At 45.5% G+C, this 22,391-nt stretch overlaps 1 protein-coding gene across 6 annotated transcripts in view; it reads right to left on the reverse strand.

Moving 5' to 3' along the window:
* ARHGAP44 (Rho GTPase activating protein 44) overlaps window positions 1–22,391 on the reverse strand; it is a 181,225-nt gene that overhangs the window by 67,494 nt on the left and 91,340 nt on the right. For 5 of the 6 annotated variants that reach the window (XR_008418830.1, XM_053893121.1, XM_053893120.1 and 2 more), the window contains exons 2-4: window positions 15,266–15,305; window positions 14,514–14,618; window positions 467–543 (exon numbers count right to left, since the gene is read on the reverse strand). Coding sequence is in view for 4 of the 6 variants with exons in the window: in XM_053893121.1 (XP_053749096.1) it covers window positions 467–543; window positions 14,514–14,618; window positions 15,266–15,305 (222 nt within the window). In the remaining 2 variants the exon portion in view is untranslated. Of the gene's footprint in view, window positions 1–466; window positions 544–14,513; window positions 14,622–15,265; window positions 15,306–22,391 lie in introns of those variants that run through there. The other variant, XM_053893124.1, reaches the window with a different exon arrangement.

Here is a 22,391-nt window from a genome sequence, read left to right on the forward strand (position 1 = left end):
TTCCCTCCTATTATCCTACCATTTTTTAGTTCGTAGGGACCCGATTCTCCTGCTGACGGTGCCTGCTGCTTCTCCCTCACGACGATTCTATTTTTAGTTTGTTTTCATTGTGAGCTCCAAATCAGCCAGGGCGGTTCTCGGAATTCTGTAATTTTTGACATCTGACATGGAGAGCTTTCCCATTTGCTTCTGCTGGAGCCCTGGGGGTTTCAACTGTCCTTCCACAGTGTAGTGTGTTTAGTATGCTAATTTTCTCCCCCAGGGAAGTTGCCTCACTGCACAGAAAAGATGACTTCGATCCCTGGGCTTTTTGCATTTTTCTCACTGGCAAACCCTTTCTTCTTGGCACCCAAGCCCCAGCCAGACTTTCAGGTGTCCTCAGTGCATCCCTGAGAAGTTCTGGTGCCCTTTTCAGGGATGGGGACTTACGCAGATTTGGTACAAACCCACACATGGTGTCACTTACCCGAGAAGCGTGTCATCTCCCAGGATAGCTGACCCCTCCATCAAACACTGAGCCAGTGTTGTCAAAGGCAACTTTTTCTGAAAAGGAGAACAACAACAACGACGACGACGACGTTGTAATGAAAACCACTCCAACAGTCACCTGCCTACTCTAAAACAGCAGAAAGTCAAATTCCTGCCTCAATACTGTGTTAGTTAAGATACAAACCGACCTTAAAAGTTTAAAACCTAAACACTCATAGCATACAAGGACGGATTAGACGCAGACAGGTCAAAACTCAGAAAATCAAAACTGAAATAAAGGTGCCAATTTAGGGGGCGCCTGGATAGCTCGGTCGGTTGAGCGTCTGACTCTGGCTCAGGTCATGATCTCATAGTTTGTGAGTTCAAGCCCCGCGTCGGGCTCTGTGCTGACGGCTCAGAGCCTGGAGCCTGCTTTGGATTCTGTGTTTCCCTCTCTCTCTGACCCTCCCCTGCTCATGATCTGTCTCTCTCTTTCTCTCTCTCTCTCTCAAAAATGAATAAGCATTAAAAAAAATTTTTTTTTAAGAGATTTAAAAAAAAATGTGCCAATTTGGAAAATAAGCCTACAGTTTACAGACTGCATTTTATTTTTTATTTTTATTTAAAAAAAAATTTTTTTTTAACGTTTATTTATTTTTGAGACAGAGAGAGACAGAGCATGAACGGGGGAGGGTCAGAGAAAGAGGGAGACACAGAATCCGAAACAGGCTCCAGGCTCTGAGCTGTCAGCACAGAGCCCGACGCGGGGCTCAAACTCACGGACTAAGTGATCGTGACCTGAGCTGAAGTCGGACGCTTAGCCGACTGAGCCACCCAGACGCCCCCAGACTGCATTTTAAAATACAATGAGATAGGGGCGCCTGGGTGGCTCAGTAGGTTAGTCATCCAAGTCTTGATTTCGGCTCATGTCACGTCATGGTTGTGAGTTAGAGCCCTGCATTGGGCTGAACGTTGAGCCTGGAGCCTGCTTGGGATTCTCTCTCTCTCTGCCCCTCCCCTGCTCGCTTTCTCTAAAAAATGAAAATAAAGTGGAATAACAGCAAGAAAAAAAAAAAAAGACAAGATTTGAAACTTATGTTAACAATGACTTGAACAATGCTTTAAGTTCCAAAGGTCAGTCTCTCCTGGGAGAAGTACCACAGCTCCATTTTATAAACGAGGCAGCTTATGGTCAAGAGAGAGAGAGAGAGAGAGAGAGAGAGAGAGAGAGAGAGAGAGAGAGAGAGAGGGAGGGAGGGAGGGAGGGAGGGAGGGGGAGAGAGAGAGAAAAGTGTTCACATACAGTGACATTGTGAAGAAAGTAACCATAAAAACAAAGGCACCCTCCAAAGAAGGCAGAAAATGCCTCTGAACATATGAAAGACGCTTGACGTCATCAGTTATGAAGGAAATCCCCATCAGAGCCGCAAAGAGATACTACTTCATAGCCACTAGCATGGCAAGGGCAATAATAACAACCAGAAAGAAAGTATCGGTGACCATGGGGAGCCTTGGTGAACAGGTAGAGAAACGTTGAGCTTCATCGAGCAGGGCTGGTGGAAATGCAAAATGGGGCAGCGCTTCTGCGGAGCGTGGCAACAGTTCAATAAACGACACAAAATTACCATACAGCCTGGCGATTCTACTCAATTCCACTCAGAGTAATTGAAAGCAGATGGTCAAAAGAAACACACCACATGTGCGCGCATGAGAACGGCAGCTCGATTCGCAACAGCCGAAAGGCGCAAACAGCTTGATCGTCCACCACCTGACGCAGGGATCGATAAAAAGCAGTATAATCAGACAAGGGAATATTATTCAGCCATAAAAAGGAACGAAGCGCTGACATAAGCTGAGGGGGAACCTCGAAAACATTATGCTAAGTGAAATGAGCCAGACGCGGGGCACGTATCATACGAGTCTATTTAAATGAAATATCCAACTTTGGCAAATCCACAGTAGGGTAGCACGACCCATTCCTTCCTTACTAGTAAGTGACCAGCTCTCTCCTTGCTGAGCCTGAACCATCCAACACACACACAGACAACAACAAGCTGGGAACTGCCAACACAGTGGTACCTGGGGGGGGGGGGGGGTGGGCAGGCAGGGGGCTCAGTCGGTTGAGCAGCTGACTCTTGACTTCAGCTCAGGTCACGATCCCAGGGTCGTGAGATTGAGCCCCGCCTCGGGCTCCATACTGAGCATGCAGTCTGCTTGAGATTCTACCTTCCCTTCCTCTACCCTTCCTCTACCTCCCCCACCCCTTTCCAAAATAAATAAGCAAATAAATAACCAGCAGCATGAGAAAGAATAGTCCAGGTAGAGGGAACTGCATGTGCAAAGGCCCTGAGTTGGGACCAATATGGCTGCCCTAAGGTCCCCACCGAGGCCAGCGCAGCTGGGGCACAGTGAGTGACAAGGAGTGGGTAGAGCATTAAGGCAGAGGCCAGATCGTAGAGGGCCTTCTCCTCCAGAGGCAGGCACCGAGGTCTCATTCTGAGGGCGTCTGATGACCCTCGGAGGATTTAAGAGTGTGATCGGATTAAAATGACTCAATCCATGGGGCTCCTGGGTGGCTCAGTCAGCTGAGCACCTCTTTTTTTAATTTTTTTTTTAATGTTTATTTATTTTTGAGACAGAGGGAGACAGAACATGAGTTGGGGAGGGGCATAGAGAGAGGGAGACACAGAATCTGAAACAGGCTCCGGGCTCTGAGCTGTCAGCACAGAGCCCAATGTGGGGCTCGAACCCACGAACCATGAGATCATGACCCAAGCCGAAGTCGGACACTTAACTGACTGAGCCACCCAGGCGCCCCGTGCACCTAACTCTTGATTTTAGGTCATGATTCCGGGGTCGTGGGGTCGAGCCCTAAGTTGGGCTCTGCCCTGAACACAAAGCCTCCTTAACATTCTCTCTCTTTCTCTCCCCTGCTTTCTCTCTAAAAACATAAGTTAAAAAATAATTAAACTGAACTAAACTAACTCAATCCTGAGACAGACAAATCCAAATGGCTTGTAAGTGGGATCAAGCAGGAAAACAAGTTTTTAGGGCTCCATCCACTTGAATTTAGGGATCTGAACACCCCCAGGAAATCTGCATACTCTAATGTGTCCTCAGGGAAGACATGGGGAGGCAGGTCAACCCCCAAGAGTGATCTGGAAGTTCATGTGGGTCCTGAGGTAAATCCAGGGAGAGAGATCCCAAGACACCTGTGTGGATAAGGCCTTCCTTGGGTCTAACATGTATCCCTCTCCCTGCGCTTAGACACATCCATTCCAGTGGGGTCAGACGCCTTCCACACAGGGGACAAAATCATTACTCGTCACTTCAAATAAAATGGGACACTCTTCTTGGTAAAAACTAGACTAGGCAACTCAGTATTAACACATCCAAACTTAAACATCACCTTCTAGTTGTCCTACAAGGCTGTGGTGTAGAAATTTCAGGAGACTTAAGAAAGGGTGCAGCAAACAATACGTTATGAGGAAATGTATTTCCACATCACCTTTTTTTTTTTTTAAATTGTGTTTAACATCTGTTTATTTTTTGAGAGACAGAGACAGAGCGTGAGTGGGGGAGGAGCAGAGAGAAAGTCACAGATTCTAAAGCAGGCTCCAGGCTCCGAGCTGTCAGCACAGAGCCCGATGCGGGCTCGAACTCACAGACTGTGAGATCCTGACCTGAGCCGAAGTCGGATGCTTAACCAACAGAGCCACCTGGGTGCCCCCCCGCCCCCCCACCAACATCACCTTTTATAAAAGTTATTTAAAGCACATTTTAAAAAAGTGTCTAAGGTAGTTAGAGAAGAAAAGAGTGAAGCAGGTCTAATATATGCTCACAGAGGCACCATGAATCATGGTCTTGTTCTTTTTTTTTTTTTAACGTTCATTTATTCTTGAGAGATTGAGAGAGACAGAGCGTGAGCGAGGAAGCAGCAGAGAGAGACAGAGAGACAGAGAGAGAGGGAGACATGAATCTGAAGCAGGCTCCAGGCTCTGAGCCATCAGCACAGAGTGTGATGCAGGGCTCGAACCCACGACCCTGAGATCATGACCTGAGCCGAAGTTGGACGCTCAACCAACTGAGCCACCCAGTAGCCCCTGGTTTTGTTTTTAATCAGGAGTGATTCTGCCCTCTGTTCTCATGGGGGGTTTGGCAATGCACAAAGATACTCTCACTTATCAAAACATGGCGGACACTTCTGGCATCTAATGGATAGAGGCCAGGGATTCTGCTCAATATCCTACCACGCACAGGACAGCACCCCCGCCCCTCCGTCGAAATAAAGAATTACTTGGCCCAGAACATCAAGAGTGCTGAGGCTGAGAAACCTGGTTTAAAGAGAAAGGTCTTCAATACGTAACGTCCTAAAATATCCCAATAATCAACCAGCGGAGATGCTCTGTCTTGAATGCAGACAGAACAATCATAGTATCGATCTCTTCTGGTTTGTGTTGAGCACCTCAAGTCCCCCGGCTTTAGGGCAGGACCTCAGCTGTTCAGAATCCTTCTTTGAAATGTGACAAGGAAGAAAGCTAAGAGAGACGGTGCCTGTATCAGACTATAGATGACTTTCTTTTTTTTTTTTTTTTTTTTTTTTTTTAATTTTATTTTTGGGACAGAGAGAGACAGAGCATGAACGGGGGAGGGTCAGAGAGAGAGGGAGACACAGAATCGGAAACAGGCTCCAGGCTCCGAGCCATCAGCCCAGAGCCTGACGCGGGGCTCGAACTCACGGACCGTGAGATCGTGACCTGGCTGAAGTCGGACGCTCAACCGACTGCACCACCCAGGCGCCCCTAGAGGACTTTCAATAGCCAGGAGGTTGACATCCGTTGAAAAAACATACCTACTGGCTGATGACTCAAGTTTTTCTAACTATGGACAAAGATTAGTTCAATTAGTCCCATCAGAGGGTCTAAGTGAGCAAGAAACTGTGCCTGTGGGTGGCCAGAGGCACAAGGGTCAAGACCAACATAATAAAAACAGCCACTGATGATCATGAAGCTAACCAGTCTCGGGGAAGGATGGTGGGGACAGCCAAACATCTGAAAAATGCAGACTAGAAAAACCAGCCTGAAGTGTAGGACTTTGGGTCCTGCTCTTGTGCGAGGGAAGCAACATAAGTTTCCAGCCATTCCTAGTCACTTACCACGCTCGCTAATGACTCTGAGATGCGTTCAGGTGGCAGAGAGGGTAGTAGTCAGTGACAAAGTATCACACAGTGACAGGGACTCCTGTTTCAATGGCTCTTTCATTCTTAAGATTTTTAACGGGGAGAATGACCTTCTTCTCTCTCTCTTGTCCTTGGTCATATCTAGCTAGCTAGCTAGCTATTGGAGGAGGTCACCGAGAGGATGTGACTGCTGACTGACCCATGCACTGGACCCAGGCAATCGGAGGTTCCTCGCCCACTCCCCTGTCCTTGGAACATTCTATCCACCTGCCTCGCTCAACCAGCAAGCTGCCTTAAGGACACAGCCCTGGGAGAGTAAAGTAAGGTACTGTTGAGACCATCCGGACAGTCTACGTGACCAAACCCTAGTTGAGGTCTCTTTATGAACTTTTAAGATTTGGAGAGGGGGAGGGGGGATCTATTGGTCTTATGACCACCCAAGACAAACCACGTAAATAAGCTTCCTTATTAAACCTGCCACCTACTTAACCTGGAGCAGTCTGTCTGCCTCTTCCTTTGGGCTCTGCCCTGAACACAAAGCTCGCCCTCTGTGTACAAGGACCAGTTTACTGGACTTACAGTAAACTGAACAGGAACAGGAAATACATGGGCATGGCGCATGAAGTCACCAGAAGGGTTACAGCAACCAGTGTCCCTTGCATCTGTGACTCTTGCCACCAGAGAGCCAGTGACAGGGACCAGCCTTTTGTGTACCCTTCCACAAAGATTCTAAGTGGATCCATTATACTCAGTGTGTCTGTTCTTAGTGGATCTATTTCCCCCCACAAATGTTGGCATATAACTTACACGACTCTACGCCTTGCTCTCTGCTTGGTGTGGAGATACCGTGGGCTCCATTTCCCATGGTGACACACACAGCTGGCCCATTCTTTCTTTCTGTTTCTAACGGATACATAGATCACTGAACGAAGACGACGACATTTATTTAAACAAGTCCTCTACTGGGGCACCTGGCTGGCTTAGTCGGTTCAGCTCAGGTCATGATCTCATGGTTCGTGGGTTTGAGCCCCTTGTCAGGCTCTGTGCAGACAACTCAGAGCCTGGAGCCTGCTTCGGATTCTGTGTCTCCCTCTCTCTCGGCATCTCCCCTACTCTCGTTCCATCTCTCTCTTTCAAAAAATAAATAAACATTACAAAAAACTAAAATAAACTTCCCCCCAATTCTAGAGGACTGATAGAACCTTAAGAATTAAGGTTAGGGAAGCCACAATGTTCCAGGGTCTGGAAGTCATCAAATCGACTTTTCTGAGATGACTGTTCCCTCTAAAATTATCTCAGGAACAATCAACACACTTTGTAGAATGACTAAGAGACAAAAAGTCTAATCCTAATATCCACTCTGTTTCCCCAACATACACACCCGTACCCTCTAGTACTGAAAACTGCTGATTCCAAGCCCAGGCAACTCCCGAGTTCACTCCCCAAAAGATACAGCCCAGACGGGCTGCTCAGGGCTCAGTAGTTGTCAATGGTCATTTCAGCTGAACGGTGGGGCCCCAATAATGGCAGTGGGTTACACCTCTTGAATATTTACTAACGTTAAGCACTGTGCTAGGCATTCCTGTGTATTACCTCACTGAGCTCTCAAACAACGTTATTGGGTAGAAATTCGTTACTGTTCTTACCAAATGAAGAAGGCAAGAGATATACAAAGCTAACTGACTTGTCCAAGGTCAGGTATAATCAGGAAGCAGTGGACCTGGGCTTCAAGCTCAGGTGGTCAGCTTCCAGAGCTTAAGATCATGATGCTAAATTGCTTCTGGAGAGAAAAGGAAAGATTCAAACTGGCTTGCTGACACATTAGGCAGGTCCTGTGCCTAAAATACTCCTGGGCCATCCATTCATGACACAGATGTATTTTTAGCATTGCCTACCCTGTGGTGGGCCCTGTTCTAGGCATTAAAAATGTGGTCGTGATGGATGGGCAAGATCCCTGCTCCCGTGGAACTCATGTATTCGTGGAGGGGAATGATCTTAAGGATTTCAGATAATCATATTACACACGATGAAGGAAATAAAATGAGGTGATGTGATGGGGGGAGGAAGGGAACGAACACATTAGGTGCTGAGAACCCTAATTAGGAGCTGAGAATTGAAAAATAAAAAAGTTGCGGGCACCCCCGTGTTCTGCGACTGGTCAGTGCCGTTGGGACAATGATGACAGCAGGCGGGAACAAGAGCTGAGCTCAGAGATGCAGGGGAAGGCGTATCATTAGGGCCCAAGGGTCAGGGTGAGGAGCTCAAATGTTATTCTACAATGGGAATCTTTGGGTGGGACTGAAGCAGGACAGTGGCATTGTCTGATCTCCGTTGTAGACAGTGGATTATAACGGGGATGGGTTTGGAGTGGAGAGTGGGGGACCCGTCGGGAACAGCTGTGTTTAGGCCAGAGACGATGCCTGCATGGACGAGGGTGGCAAATGCTGAAGCACGTGGAAATTGTCTGAAGGAAGACAGTGGGCCCTCCCGAAAGTCTGGGTGTGGAAAGAGAAAAATAAAGGGTAATGTCTAGGAGTCACGGAGGTGGTTTTCCTGTACCATTCTTGACTGTTCCACCTTCTTTGCTAGATACTCCGCCAGTGAGGGCTTAAAATGTTGCAGGTCCTGGGGCTCTTGACTCAAGGCCATTTATCTCCTTAAGCGATCTCATCAAATCTTATGGAGTCTAGAGTCGCTCGAGCCAGAGAGACCCCGAAAGCCCTCTTGACTCTTCAAACCCCCATGTCCATTCAAGACCCGGATGCTCTACACGGTGTATCTACCACATCTGCCAATTTCTCTCCCTCTTCCCTGATCCTGGTGTATCTCCCAAAGATCGCCACCATATTTGTCTCTCTTACTTCCCCCATAGCCCCTGCCCCACACAACTGGGGCCCCTGCCCCCTATGCCCCACCATAGCCACCGCCCCATTTTTCATACAACTGCCAATAAATCAGACCATGCTGCTCCTGATTAAAGCACTGGCTCCCCACTAATCTTAGAGATCAAGTCCAAATCCTTACCATGCCTACACAGTGAGATGGGGTCCCCGCTGCCCCATTTCCTGCCTCTCCCCTTGTCATCATCCATACTCTACGACCCCCTCGTGTTTCTCGAAAATGCCCCCGACTCCTTGCTGTCTCTGAAAACTCTGCACATGTCATCCCCTGTCCTACAGGCACCTTGACCTCTTTTGGTGCCACTATCTTCTGCTGTCCTTAAAGGCCACTTCCTCACAGAAACCCTCTACTACTTAATTCCTAGTGATGCCTAATTACTGACTCCACGGAATGGCTGCTTCCCTGCAAGACTGTGAGCCTCCAGAGAACAGGGATCTTGCTGGGTTTGCTCAGCACGCGGCATTAAGTGTGGCTTCACGTGGCAGACGTGGCCCTTTCCAAGTATTTAGTGATTAAGGTGGAGAAGGACTCCTCCTAACTGTGTGCTTGTTGAATGGGAATGCCCTACAGAAGAAGCACAAGGACGGTGAAAAACCAATCATGTTCATTATACTGACGGTCTCAGAAACCAATGAATTAACCAGCTATTGGCCTGGACTAAAGGAAGCAAAATGGCAACCTGATTCGTATCTTCTCTAGTCTCCATCCCACATAAGGAATCTGGTTTAGCTCAGTACCCACTGAATAATGCTGCTCGGGTCACTGAGACAGTGCCAACCAAACTCCACTCCTCTGTCTGCTCCCATGTGACAGCCAGCCCCGGCTTTCAGGTATACAGTAAGGCTGGAGGGTTGGAAACTACTAAACTGCTAAGAACTAATGAGCTTGGGGGCGCGTCCGACTTTGGCTCAGGTCATGATCTTGCAGTTCGTGAGTTGGAGCCCCATGTCAGGCTCTGTGCCGACAACTCGGAGCCTGGAGCCTGGTTCGGATTCTGTGTCTCCCTTTCTCTCTCTGCCCTTCCCCTACTTGCTCTCGTTCTCTCTCAAAAAACACAACAAAACAAACAAAAAACAAAAAAACCCACAACTAGCGAGCTTGTTTAAAAACAAGCGCCAAATAAGGGGGTGCCTGGGTGGCCCAGTCGGTTAGGCGTCCGACTCTTTGTTTCAGCTCAGAGCATGATCTCACAGTCGTGGGATCAAGCCCTGCATCAGGCTCTGCGCTGACAGCATGGAGCCTTCTTGGGATTCCCTGTTTGCCCCTCCCCCGCTCTCCCAAAATAAATGAACAATAAAAAAAAAAGAAAAGTGACGAGTAGCAACAAACTGCCATGGGCTCCAATAGAAAGCTGTGCACCTTCCGGGATAAAGTCCCTTCCCATCCTGAGACTCTAGGACTCCACCTCTCATTTCCACTGGCCTTATTCCCTGAGGACCATCTCTTGACCCTCTCTCTCCCTCTCTTTTTACAGAAGTATAGATGGCAGACGATGATACGTTAGTTTCAGATGCATAATGTAGTGATTCGACAACCCTATACCCACGCACGTTATCTGTGCGGACTGTCACCGTTGTATGATATCACCACACCACTGACTATTCCCCAGGCTGTCATCCCTGTGACTTATTCATCCCATAACTGGAAGCCTGGACCTCCCTCTCCCCTCCACCCCTTTCACCCATCCCCCTACCGCCTACCCTCTGGCCTCCATCAGTCTGTTCTCTGTATTTACATCTCCCTCTCTGAACACCTACCTTCCTCGTTTGGTGTTAGCTCATTACTTTCTTCACTGCCAATCTTCCCCATTCTCTTCTATTTTTTTTTTTAAGTTTCTCACTTAAAATTTTTTTTAATGTTTTATTTTTTGAGAGACAGAGAGAGACAGAGCGTGAGCAGGGGAGGGGCAGACAGAAAGGGAAACATAGAATCCAAAGTGGGCTCCAGGCTCTGAGCTGTCAGCACAGAGCCTGACGTGGGGCTCGAACCCATGAACACAAGATCATGACCTGAGCTAAAGTCAGACGCTCAACTGACTGAACTACCCAGGCACCCCCCTCTTTAAAAAAAATTTTTTTTTTAATGTTTTATTTTTTGAGAGACACAGAGCATGAGCAGGGGAGGGGCATAGAGAAAGGGAGACACGGTTAAGGTTCTCACTTTTAATCCCTTTTTCTTTTTGCCTGTTCCTTGGATCTTGACATATCTCCTTACCTAATAATCTCAGAGAAATGAGCACATATTTCAGTATGAGGCAATTAATAAGTGCCATGGCTCCTATTAAACCCCTGGATGTGTTACTTCAGAAAAAAAACTGGAAAAATGGATTTGAGTCACGGCCTTGGACATTTTTTTCTGGCCGGTCTGAGGCTGTTCAATATTTAAAATAGCTCTTTGACTTTCTTTCCTGCCAGATCATATATTCGGTCCCAGGAGGACACGAGAAGACTGATCAGCTCAAGAAATCAATGACCAAATCAGATGCTTGAAATTTATGCTGTGGAATCACTGACCTATACGTATTTGAGCAATACCCCTGTATTGAGCACAGACTTCCTCCAGGTCGACCAGAGGGGTGTCCAATTTGTATAGTGATCACTGTAATCCTCAGGGCCTGACAACAGCCACTGTGTGCCCCCCCCCCCCCGCCAACAGCAGCCCCATCACCTGTGTCCCAGCTAACGAATCATGGCCAGCCATGGCAACACCATTTCTCCCCAACACGTATTCCCCTCCTTAGCCTCCCTTGCAGCTAGGGCAACATAAAATAAATTATTCTGGGAAAGGCTTTTCTCTTCCCCGATAAAAACAAAACAGAAACAAGCATGCAAAGATAGTTCATCTTCTATGCCACCCTCACGTGTTCTGCCTCTGATGGGGTTAACATGAAGATGTGATGCCTGGAGCCACAGCAGCCACGTTACAACTACTAGGAGGGACAAGAACATCGCAGACATGCTGGCCCAAAGCTGATGAATATACCTCGGGACCCACTACCTCAGACATCTCATTAAGTGATAAGTAAGATCCTTTATGCAAAAGTCACAATTAATCAGTGTGTTAACTATGTCCTGTATTTGTTGTAACCTGAGGCTTTGACATCTGGTGCCTTGATGACCCTGGGGGGACCACCTCTGCCAGGGTTAGCTGATTTTTTTTTTAAATGTTTATTTTTTGAGAGAGAGAGACAGAGAGAGACAGAGCACAAGTGAGGGAGGGGCAGAGAGAAAGGGAGACACAGAATCTGAAGCAAGCTCCAGGCTCTGAGCTGTCAGCACAGAACCCGACAGGGGCTTGGACTCATGAACAGCAAGATCATGACCTGAGTTTCAAGTCAGACGCTTAATCGATTGAGCCACCCAGGCACCCCCATTTTCATTTTTTTAAATGTTTATTTTTGAGAGAGAGAGAGAGGGAGAGGGAGAGGGAGAGGGAGAGGGAGAGGGAGAGGGAGAGGGAGAGGGAGAGGGAGAGGGAGAGGCAGGCAGAGTACAAGCAGGGAAGAGGCAGAGAGAGAGGGAGACACAGAATCCAAAGCAGGCTCCAGGCTCTGAGCTGTCAGCATAGAGCCCAATGCGGGGCTCGAACCTATGAACCATGAGATCATGACCCGAGCTAAAATCGGATGCTCAACCAACTGAGCCACCCTCAGTTTATTTATTTTTGAGAGAGACAGAGAATGAGTGCAAGCAGGAAAGGGGCAGAGAGAGGGGGTCAGAGGTTCTGACGTGAGCTCTGTGCAGACAGCAGTGAGACCAACACAGGGCTCTAACCCACAAACTGTGAGATGAGACAAAGTTGGATGCTCAACTGACTGAGCCACCCAGGAGTCACGGGTTAGCCAGTTCTCAGAGACAGTCAACAATTCACCCATGACTGTGCCTTTCGAATGAAAACCAACCAACCCACAGCTTGCACCCCAACGTGTTCGTTTATGGGGCTCTCGCTGTCCAATCCACCATCCACCTGCCCTAACCACCTCAGAGCCAGGTACCAGACATTAGAGACGGCCCCGTGCCCCAGAGCCTGCCGAAGTTACTCAATCCGGCCGACTCTAAGCCTCTTTATCCTGCCTCAACTATTCCTTCCAAGGGAAAGCACGATCAACTCTTGCGTGCACTTGCCGCTCTCTGTCCTGTCTGACCCTGGTGTTTCCCCGTGTGGCCCTCCATGACATAGTGTCTCCCTCCCCCATCAAACTTATCTTTTCAATGCCAATGATCCCCTAACCTGGTGGCCTCTCCCTATCTTAAATTTCCTATTAATATATTTTAGAACACGTGGGGAGCCAAATGCCTCCTAACTGATACAGTTTGCAAAGACCCTCAGTCCAATTAAAACCCTACAGGTCTAGGCAATTTTATCTTATCCCAGGGAAAAAAAAAAAAAAAAAAGGTCTAGCAAGAATCAACCTACCAACACCAAAGGCCAGTTTCAAACCCCTAGTGGTAACATTTGGATGCTACTCCTGAGCTTGAGTGGGGTAGGGGCAGAGAGAGAGAGGGAGACACAGAATGTGAAGCGGGCTCCAGGCTCCGAGCTGTTGCACAGAGCCTGATGCGGGGCTCGAACTCACGAACCTTGAGATCATGACCTCAGCCGAAGTCGGACACTTAACTGACTGAGCCTCCTAGGCGCCCCTGCAGACTCTCCCTTTAGACGGTTCGGGTGCCCCTTGCTAAAACACTGGATACACACAGAATTACTTCCACAGATATTTCCCAAACCCTGTGAACATTTTCTTTCTACCACACATAAGTGATTCCTTCTGGGAATGTTAAGAAAGAAGACACGAGCACTGGGAAGAAGATGGAATGATTGACAGGGAAGGTTCTAGAATGGCAGCATGAGACGGGATGAAGCATCCGGACACATTGCGTGACAGTCACTCAACATGAGCCCGCTCAAGCTGGGGGTGGGAGGTTCAGGAAGACCACTGGGAAGCAGAGGTCAACAGTAACTGCATGCCAGAGACAGAAAGACACCAAGCATGTTGACTATAAACTCAAGGAGGATTAAAACCTCCTAGATGGCAGAGTCCTTGTAATAAAGCCAATGGAACCTCTAAGAATTTGTTTTAACCTCTGGTGGAGTTGGGGGCGGGGAGGAGGTCAGGAGGGAAGCCAGAGACGACTGGTTCCAGCAAGGACTGTTCAACAGGATCGCAACAGGCAATGCCTCTTGTTACTAACGCAGCTTACACACAAAGACATTAGGATACCTTCATTTGTCAGGCTCTCTTTCAAGGTTTCATTAACCTTTATTAACCTTTCAGTAGCCTTCCCTTACAGGGAAGGGGTGCCCGGGTGGCTCAGTCGGTTAAGCCTCCAACTCTTGGTTTCGGTTCAGGTTATGATCTCACGGTTTCAGGAGTTCGAAACCCGCGTCGGGCTCTGTGCTGGCAGCACGGGGCCTGCTTGGGATTCCCTCTTTCTCCCTCTTTCTGCCTCTTCCCCACTCGCACTGTCTCTGTCTCTCTCAAAATAAATACACTTTAAAAATAAATAAATAAAATGAAGTTTTCATTATAGGGAAAATAATTTTCACAACGGTCTTTACAGGTGCCCTAGGGGGGATTTTTTTCCATGGGATCCTAAATACTCTGGAGGCACAGGGAGCCTGTAAGTGAGACAAAGCAGAGAGAAGACAGCTTAGAGCTTCCCTAACCGTGGAATCCCAAGCACACCCTGGTTGCCCCCCTCTGGGGAGAACAAAGAGAGGGACAGAGGGACAGGGTCTTGCCTGCTGAGGGTGGGGAAGGATGCCTCGGGCAGGGTTCAAGGGCAGGAAGGGGTGGGAAGGGGCTGCCACACGGCAGAAACACAGGACACGTCAACCCTCAGACACAGAAATGGCCGTAGAAACACAGCGTAACCAAACACGGCCCCAGGAGCGGGACCCCTGTCCTCCGATGGCCAGGTTTAAGCTGCCGGGGTGGTGCGGTCAGGGCGTGGGGGGTACTTACAGAGCGCTTGTCAGCCTCGGCCCCTTGCTGGCCCTGGAGACATGCGGTGAGCTTCTTGTGCGTGCTGTGGGAGACTTGCTTCACCAGCTCCAGGCGTTTCTCAACCTGCACACAGAGCAGCGGGCGGGGTTACCAGGTGAGGGCAAGGTCAGGAGAAGCAGGGCCATCCATCCGGGCAACCGAGGGAGAAGAGCCTACCCCGTGTCTGTGCAGAGACAAGCACTGCTGGGGATTCAACACCCAACGCTGGAGAACCGGAGCTGAGGGGAGGGAGGGACAATCATAGACCAGGAGACTCTGTGACCCCGCAGTGAAATGGCAGCCAGGTCTCCCGAAAAGTCTTACCTAAACCGGTATTTAAATTAATATATAGGGGTGACTGGGTGGCTCAGTCGGTTGAGCCTCTGACTTCAGCTCAGGTCATGAGTTCGAGTCCTGCATCGGGCTCTGTGCTGATGGCTCAGAGCCTGGAGCCTGCTTTGGATTCTGTGTCTCCCTCTCTTTCTGTCCCTCCCCCGCTCATGCTCTGTCTCTGTCTCTCTCTCTCTCAAAAAAAAAAAAAAAAAAAAACAAAAACCCACCTAAATAAACATTAAAAAAAATAAAGTAATATCATAAAGGGAAAGAAGCTGTGTCTAAACAGACTGCATGAGGAGCAGTGTAAGCGGTTTAAACGGGCACTGGGAACGACTCAGTTTTAACGGGAAGATATATTTCATGTCTATATGCTAAGGGGCCTGTGACAACCTTACCTGAAGAAGGTCTTCACTCAGAACTTCAGTCTTTTCTGCCCTAAAGAAAAAATTGAGAAATCTATCAGTGAAAAAAAAAAGAAAAGAAAAAATTAAGAACACAGTCTCGTACTTATTCCCCACTTCCTCTGCTCATGGTGAGACTAGAAGAACACACATTATTAGCAGACATTTCTAGCAAGAGAAAATACAGACCATACTGTCATTTACTGGGAACCTTAAATACTCTGGCAAGTAAGATGCTCTGAAGAGTCTATTACCGTCTCAACCCGGGATGAAGGACAGCAAAACCATTTCTGTTGTTACAGACATTCTTTTTTTTTTTTTTTTAAAGTAACAGAATTAAGCATGTTCCCCAACTTGTACCCCATGGCCTCCCCCAAACAAGCAAGTAAAAGTAACAGAAATCTGACCAGGGATCGATAAACAGCAAACAAGGAGAAAACGTGGATTCCTAGTGATAAACTCAAATGCCACCATTCAGATCTGGCAACCAAGCGTTAGGCGCCCCTGCCAGAAAGTGGGGGTGGGGGAGCTTGAACCCGAGATGAACACATCTGGAGAAAGAACCTGGACACGGGCCGAAGTGCCCCCAACCTCTTAGCAACCCCTGCATCACATCAGGGGAGATTGCGAATCTTATATGGCGCAAAACATTCCTAATTTATTGTCTAGAGGATCTCAGAGATAAGGTTCGGTCAATGATTTCTCTCCCGTGGGCGTGTTCTCTGTCATCTTGTCTCTCTGGGGGTCACTCTCTCCCTCTCACACTCACACATACAAACTGCAAATTCCCATGAAAACAGATGATCAACACTCAAGGTACAGAGGAAGAAAACACAATATATGGAGAGCCTGAAGAACTTCAACGACCAGAATTGTCAAAGATGGCAACATATGTATGAAATACTGAAGAACTAATGATACACTGAAATATTAGTGCCAGGACTTCCACTCCTGGGGAGACGGAGGGAACACATTTCACCTATTTCCCGTCGCTAACTAAAAGCAAAACCTTGGGGCTTTCTGTATAAAACACAAGACTTTGCAAGGCGGACAGAAGGTAGACTGGCCAGTGACCGCCAGACCCAACGAACGGCATGGCGTGAAATATGGGACTTCTGTCTCACATATTCCACACTTGAAGCTGTGAACGGAAATACCAGTGAGCGCAGAGATAAAAAGTCCAACAAAAGCCAGGTCCCTGTAGCCCAGGGATCAGGAAGGCGGCAGCCTAGCAAGATAGAAAATGTTCATAGATAATGACTGCTCACTTCAGCCAAATGCTACAGAAGAAAAAACCGTTGTCCTACCCCATCCACACCAGCCAACACTGGGAAGGGCACCTAGCCTTTCACCCTTGCCTGGCTATAACAAAGCACCCAATCCTCCCCTTCCTCTTGGCCAGTGTAGCATCAGAGACGTTTGAGTATGGAGCTGGGACATTTGTCACTCCTCAGCTATAACAATGGAAGCCATATGAGCGGTCCACACACCCACCCTCACCTTGTGTTGACAAAGCCTCTGTCTCCTCCTCCGGGAACGTGGTGTAAAGGGAGGCCCAGGGGAGGCGAGACTTTCACCATCATCCAGCAGTAACAAAACCACCCTCTGGATGGCAACAATGGAAGCCTAGTGGGGAGCAATAATGAGCCACTCCCAGCCAGGGCGGTATCAGTGAAGGCCTAATGGGGAGCCAGAATTCCCACTCTCACCCAGCAGTAACGAGGGGCATCACCCTCTTGGGGGTGTGGGAACCAGTGACGGCCAAGGGGGGAACCAGGACTTCTATTTCCACCTGGCAGTAACAAAGCAGAATTCTCCCTTCCCTTGCTAGAATGAGATCAGAGGAAGTCAGCTAAAAGAGAAAGTTTAAATAAAACCCAGAATCTCATCATATAAGACAATAGTCAAGTATCAATAAAAAATTGCTTATCCTATCAAGAACCAGAAAGATCCCAAGTTGAATGAAGGCAATCAATGAATGCCAAGAGCAGGATGACGGAGACGTTTGAATTATCTGACAAAGACTTTAAAGCATTCGCCAAGAAAATGCTTTGATAAGCATTTATGAACGTGCTTGAAATGAATAAAAAAAATAGGAAGTCTCAGAACAGAAGATATAAAAAAGAAGAAAATGAAAATTTTAAAGTTGAAAACTGTAATAATCTAAGTTAAAAATCCTGGTAGGTGGGGAGGGGGTGCCTTGATGGCTCACTCGTTTGGGGGTCTGACTTTGGCTCAGGTCAGGATCTCATGTTTTGTGGGTTTGAGCCCCGTGTCGGGCTCTGTGCTGACAGCTCGGAGCCTGGAGCCTGCTTCCGATTCTGTGTCTCCCTCTCTCTCTGTACTCTGTCTCTCTCAAAAATCACTGCCCCCCCCAAAAAAAAAAAAATTCCTGGTGGATGGGTTCAACTGTCGAATGGAGAAAGCAGAGGAAAAATCTGTGAACTGCAAGAAAGCACAAGAGAAATTTCCCAGTCTAAACAACAAAACAAAGATAGAACAAACAACCCAAACCAAAGCATTAGGGACCTGTGGAACTATAGTGGAAGATTAAATGTTGATGTCATCAGAGTCCGAGAAGAGGGAAAAGAAGGGGGCTGAAAAAATACTCAAAGGTATAATGGCTGAAAACTGCCCCAATTTGGCAAAAGATGTAATATTCAAGAAGCTGAGCACATACAAACAGGATAAACACAAGGAAGTCCTCACCAAGACTCATAGTCAAATTTCTGAAAACTAAAGACAAAGAAAGACTTGATAACAGTGAGACAAAAATGATACCTTACTAATGGAGGGGAAACAACTCAAATTACAGAAGATTTCTGATGAGAGACTACAGAGGACAGAGGGATGTGGTACACCATTTTCCAAGTACTGAAAGAAAATAACTGCTAACCTACAATCCTATATCCAATTAAAATATCCTTTAGGAATGGAAAAACATCAGGATGTTCTCAGATAAAAGAAAACTAACAAAACATGTCATCAGCAGGCTCGTCTTAAACAACTGCTAAGGGAAGTTCTAAACAAAGAAAAAGAAATGGTAAAAGAAATAACCTTCAAGTACCAGGAACGAAAAAAGAACCTGGTGGTCAAAAATAGTAAATAAGATAGTCTTCTTTCTCCCCTTGAGTTTCCTCTATTAATGGTTGAAGCAAAAAATTTATAACATTGTGTATATGGCTCTATATGTATGTAAAGGAAATATTTAATACAATTATACTTTATTTGGAAGAGGATAAAGGGACATAAAGGGAAGTAAAGGTTCTAGATTTCACTGAAACTGGTAAAATAAAGATACTAGTATGCTGTGATAAGCTGCGTATATGTAATAACCAGAGCCACGGCTAAAAAAGCTACATAAGAAGATACACTCAAACATGTTATAGAGAAATCAAAATGTAACCTAACCCAGAAGGAAAGACAAAACAAAACAATGAAAAACAGAAAAACCAAACATAAAATAAAAAATAGTGGACGTAAGCCCTAAACCAGCCATACTTATGTTAAATGTAAATGGTGTAAATATACCAGTTAATAGAGATTGGCAGAGTAGGTTAAAAATGTTGTCTAAGAGAATCTCACTTCAAAGGACTATTTTCTTTTTTAACGTTTATTCATTTTTGAGAGACAGAGTGCAAGTAGGGGAGGGGTAGAGAGAAAGACACAGAATCTGAAGCAGGCTCCAGGCTCTGAGCTGTCAACAGAGTCCCACATGGGGCTCAAACTTGGGAAGGTGAGATCATGACCTGAGTCGAATGAGAATCTCACTTCAAATATAATTATATAAGTAGGTTGAAAGTAAAATTGTAGAAAAATATACTACATAAACATTAGTCAAAAGCAAGCAGGAGTACCCATATTAACATATGAAGTAGGCTTCTAAGACAGAGAAAATGACTAGAGACAGAAAGGAGAATCATATATTCATAAAAGATCAATCAAATAGGAAGACACAGCAGTCCCAAGTGTGTATGAACTAAACAACAATACTGCAAAATACATAAAGCAGAAACTTATAGAACTAAAAGGACACATAGACAAATCCACATTCGTAACTGGAGACATCAGTACTTCCTCTCTCAATTATTGATAGACCAACTAGATATACAAAATTAGGAAGAATAAGTAAGGACACAATAACTCCATTAACCAATAGATTTTAACTGACATTTGTAGAACACTGCATTCAACATCAGCAGACATACTTTTTCCAGGGCTCATGGGACATATACAACATACAACATCTGGGGTCATAAAACAAACCTCAATTAACTTGAAATAAATGAAATCAGGGGCGCCTGGGTGGCGCAGTCGGTTAAGCGTCCGACTTCAGCCAGGTCACGATCTCGCGGTCCGTGAGTTCGAGCCCCGCGTCAGGCTCCGGGCTGATGGCTCGGAGCCTGGAGCCTGTTTCCGATTCTGTGTCTCCCTCTCTCTCTGCCCCTCCCCCGTTCATGCTCTGTCTCTCTCTGTCCCAAAAATAAATAAAAAACGTTGAAAAAAAAAAAAATGAAATCATAGACAATGCATTATCCAACCACAGAAGATGTCAAAGTAGAAATCAGTAACAGAAAGATAAGAAGAAAATATTGGAAAGTTCAAATACTTGGACAGTAAATGAAACACCTCTAAATAATCCATGGGCCAAAGAGAAAGCCTCAAAAGAAATAAAAAATACTGACCTGAATAAAAATGAAAATACCATGTATCAAAATGTTGGATGCAGCCAAAGCAGTGCTAAAGAGGGAAACTGGTAGCACTAAAATCCACACATTAGAAAAAGAAACATTCTCAAATTAAAATATAAGTTCCTACTGCAACACCTATAAAAAGTGAGTTAAAATAAATCCAAAGGAAGGACATCATAAAGATAAGGGCAGAAATGAGTGAATTTAAAACAAAAAAATAATAATAGAGAAAAATCAATGAAAGAAAGATCAGGTCCTTTAAAAAACTAAGGACAATTGAAATACACTGTAGCATGACTGAAAAGAAAGAAAAAGACAAATCACCAATAGTAGGAGTGAAACAGGAAACATCACTACAGAACACTGTAAATTTCAAAATGTCTTTGAACAACCTTACACATGTAAATTTGACAACTTGTATATGATGGACTAATTATTCAAAAAAAAAAGTTACTATAATATACCCAATAGGAATAGACAATCTTAATAGTCTGTAACTAGTAGGAATTTGAACTTCTACGATTAACTACCTCCCACCCCGCGAAGTCTTCACAAAATAATTCTACCAAATGTTTAAAGAAGAATTGACACCAATTCTATACAATGTCTTACAGAATATAGAAGAGGAGGGAATACTTCCCAATTCATTTTATGAAGTGAATATTCTTTTGATACCAAAGCTAGACAAAAAACAGTAAAAATAAATAAATAAAATTAAAAGTGAGATAACTATAGACTAATATTCCCCATGAATATAGATGTACAAATCCTTAACGAAAGATTACCAAAAGAATTCAACAATACAGAAAAATAATTATTTACCATGACCAAGGTGGGTTTGTTCCAGGGATTTGAAAATCAATCAGTGTAATCCATCATCTCAAATACAGACTGAAGAAGAAAAACCGGATCATATCAATAGATGTAGAAAAAGCATATGCAATTCAATTCAAAACCCATTCTTGGTGAAAACTCTCAGAAAGCTAACAATAGAAGGGAATGTCCTCAACTTAAATAACATGTGTAAAACAAAACAAAACAAAAATAATATCCTACAGTTAACATTATAGTTAGTGGTGAAAGATGAGATGCTTGACTTCCGAAGACCAAGAACAAGGCCAGTATGTCTGTACTTGACATTCATTCAACACAGTGCTACGCGTCTGAGTCAGTGCAGTAAGGCCAGAAAAGTAAACATAAACCAAAGAGATCTGAAAGGAACAAATTAAAATATCCCTATTTACAGATGACATTATTGTCTATGTAGAAAATGCCAAAAAACCTACAGCGTGCGAGCAGGGGAGGGAGGGAGAGAGAATCTTCCGCTCAGCATGGAGCCTGACGCAGAACTTGATCCCACAACCCTGGGATCACGCCCTGAGCTGAAATCAAGAGTCAGATGCCCAATCGACAGAGCCACGCAGGTGCCCCTCCAATGGGAATTTTTTAAGGTGATGGGTTGCCCCGTATCCTGTTTGTGCTGGTGGTGACACAAATCCATGTGTGTTAAAACTCAAAGAACCGTAACGAAAACGTGAGGTTTACTTTGTGCAAATTTTTAAAGTAAAAAAATAATTTCTTAAAAGAAAATCGAGATAATAGACAATAGCAGAAGTCAATGAGGGAGGATGAGGTGAATGAGGGAGGGGAGTTAAGTATTCTCAGCTCCTGGGGGAGCCTGGGTGGCTCAGTTGGTTGAGTGTCTGCCTTTGGCTCAGGTCATGATCTCGGGGTTCCTGAGAGTCCCACATCCAGCTTTTTGCTGTCTTCGTGGAGCCCCCTTTGGATCTTCTGTCCTCTCTCTCTGCCCCTCCCTCACTTGTGCCTGCATGCACCCTCTCTCCCCACCCTCCTCTCTGTCCCTCCCAGGTTGGCACTCTCTTTGTCTCTCTCTCAAAAATAAACATTTTTTAAAAAGGCGTAAACACGCCATTTAAACACTAAACATGTTCAGCATAAAAATAAATAATAATAAAGAGAATTAGCATAGAGCTAGATTTTTAAAAACTAAGAACTATATCTAAAACATAAACAATCAGGAAGATTAAAGAGAAAAACAGGGGAAAAAAACATACCAGGCTATTTCTAATTAACATTATAATAATGTTGGCCAAAATAGACTTTGAGGCAAAAAATAAATAAAATAAAAATAAAATAAAATAAAATAAAATAAAATTACAAAAAAACCAAAAAACGACATTAAAAGGGAGAGAGGATCACAATATAATGATAAAAGTCTACCTCATCTAGGGGCTATGAGAATTTGAAACTTGGATGTACCTGTTTAGAATCACAAAGTATATAAATCAAAACTGACAGAACTTCAGGAAGCCTTTAAAAAATCTACCATAATTGAAATGTCAGCATTTCCCTTTTAATTAATGAGAGGTAAGGCAGAAAAAAAGTTAATCAAGATACAGAGGATCTGA

The sequence above is a fragment of the Panthera pardus genome, unplaced genomic scaffold (assembly GCF_024362965.1).
Source record: "Panthera pardus isolate Hobbes unplaced genomic scaffold, ASM2436296v1 HiC_scaffold_3, whole genome shotgun sequence".
In the NCBI taxonomy this organism is placed as follows: Eukaryota; Metazoa; Chordata; class Mammalia; order Carnivora; family Felidae; genus Panthera; species Panthera pardus.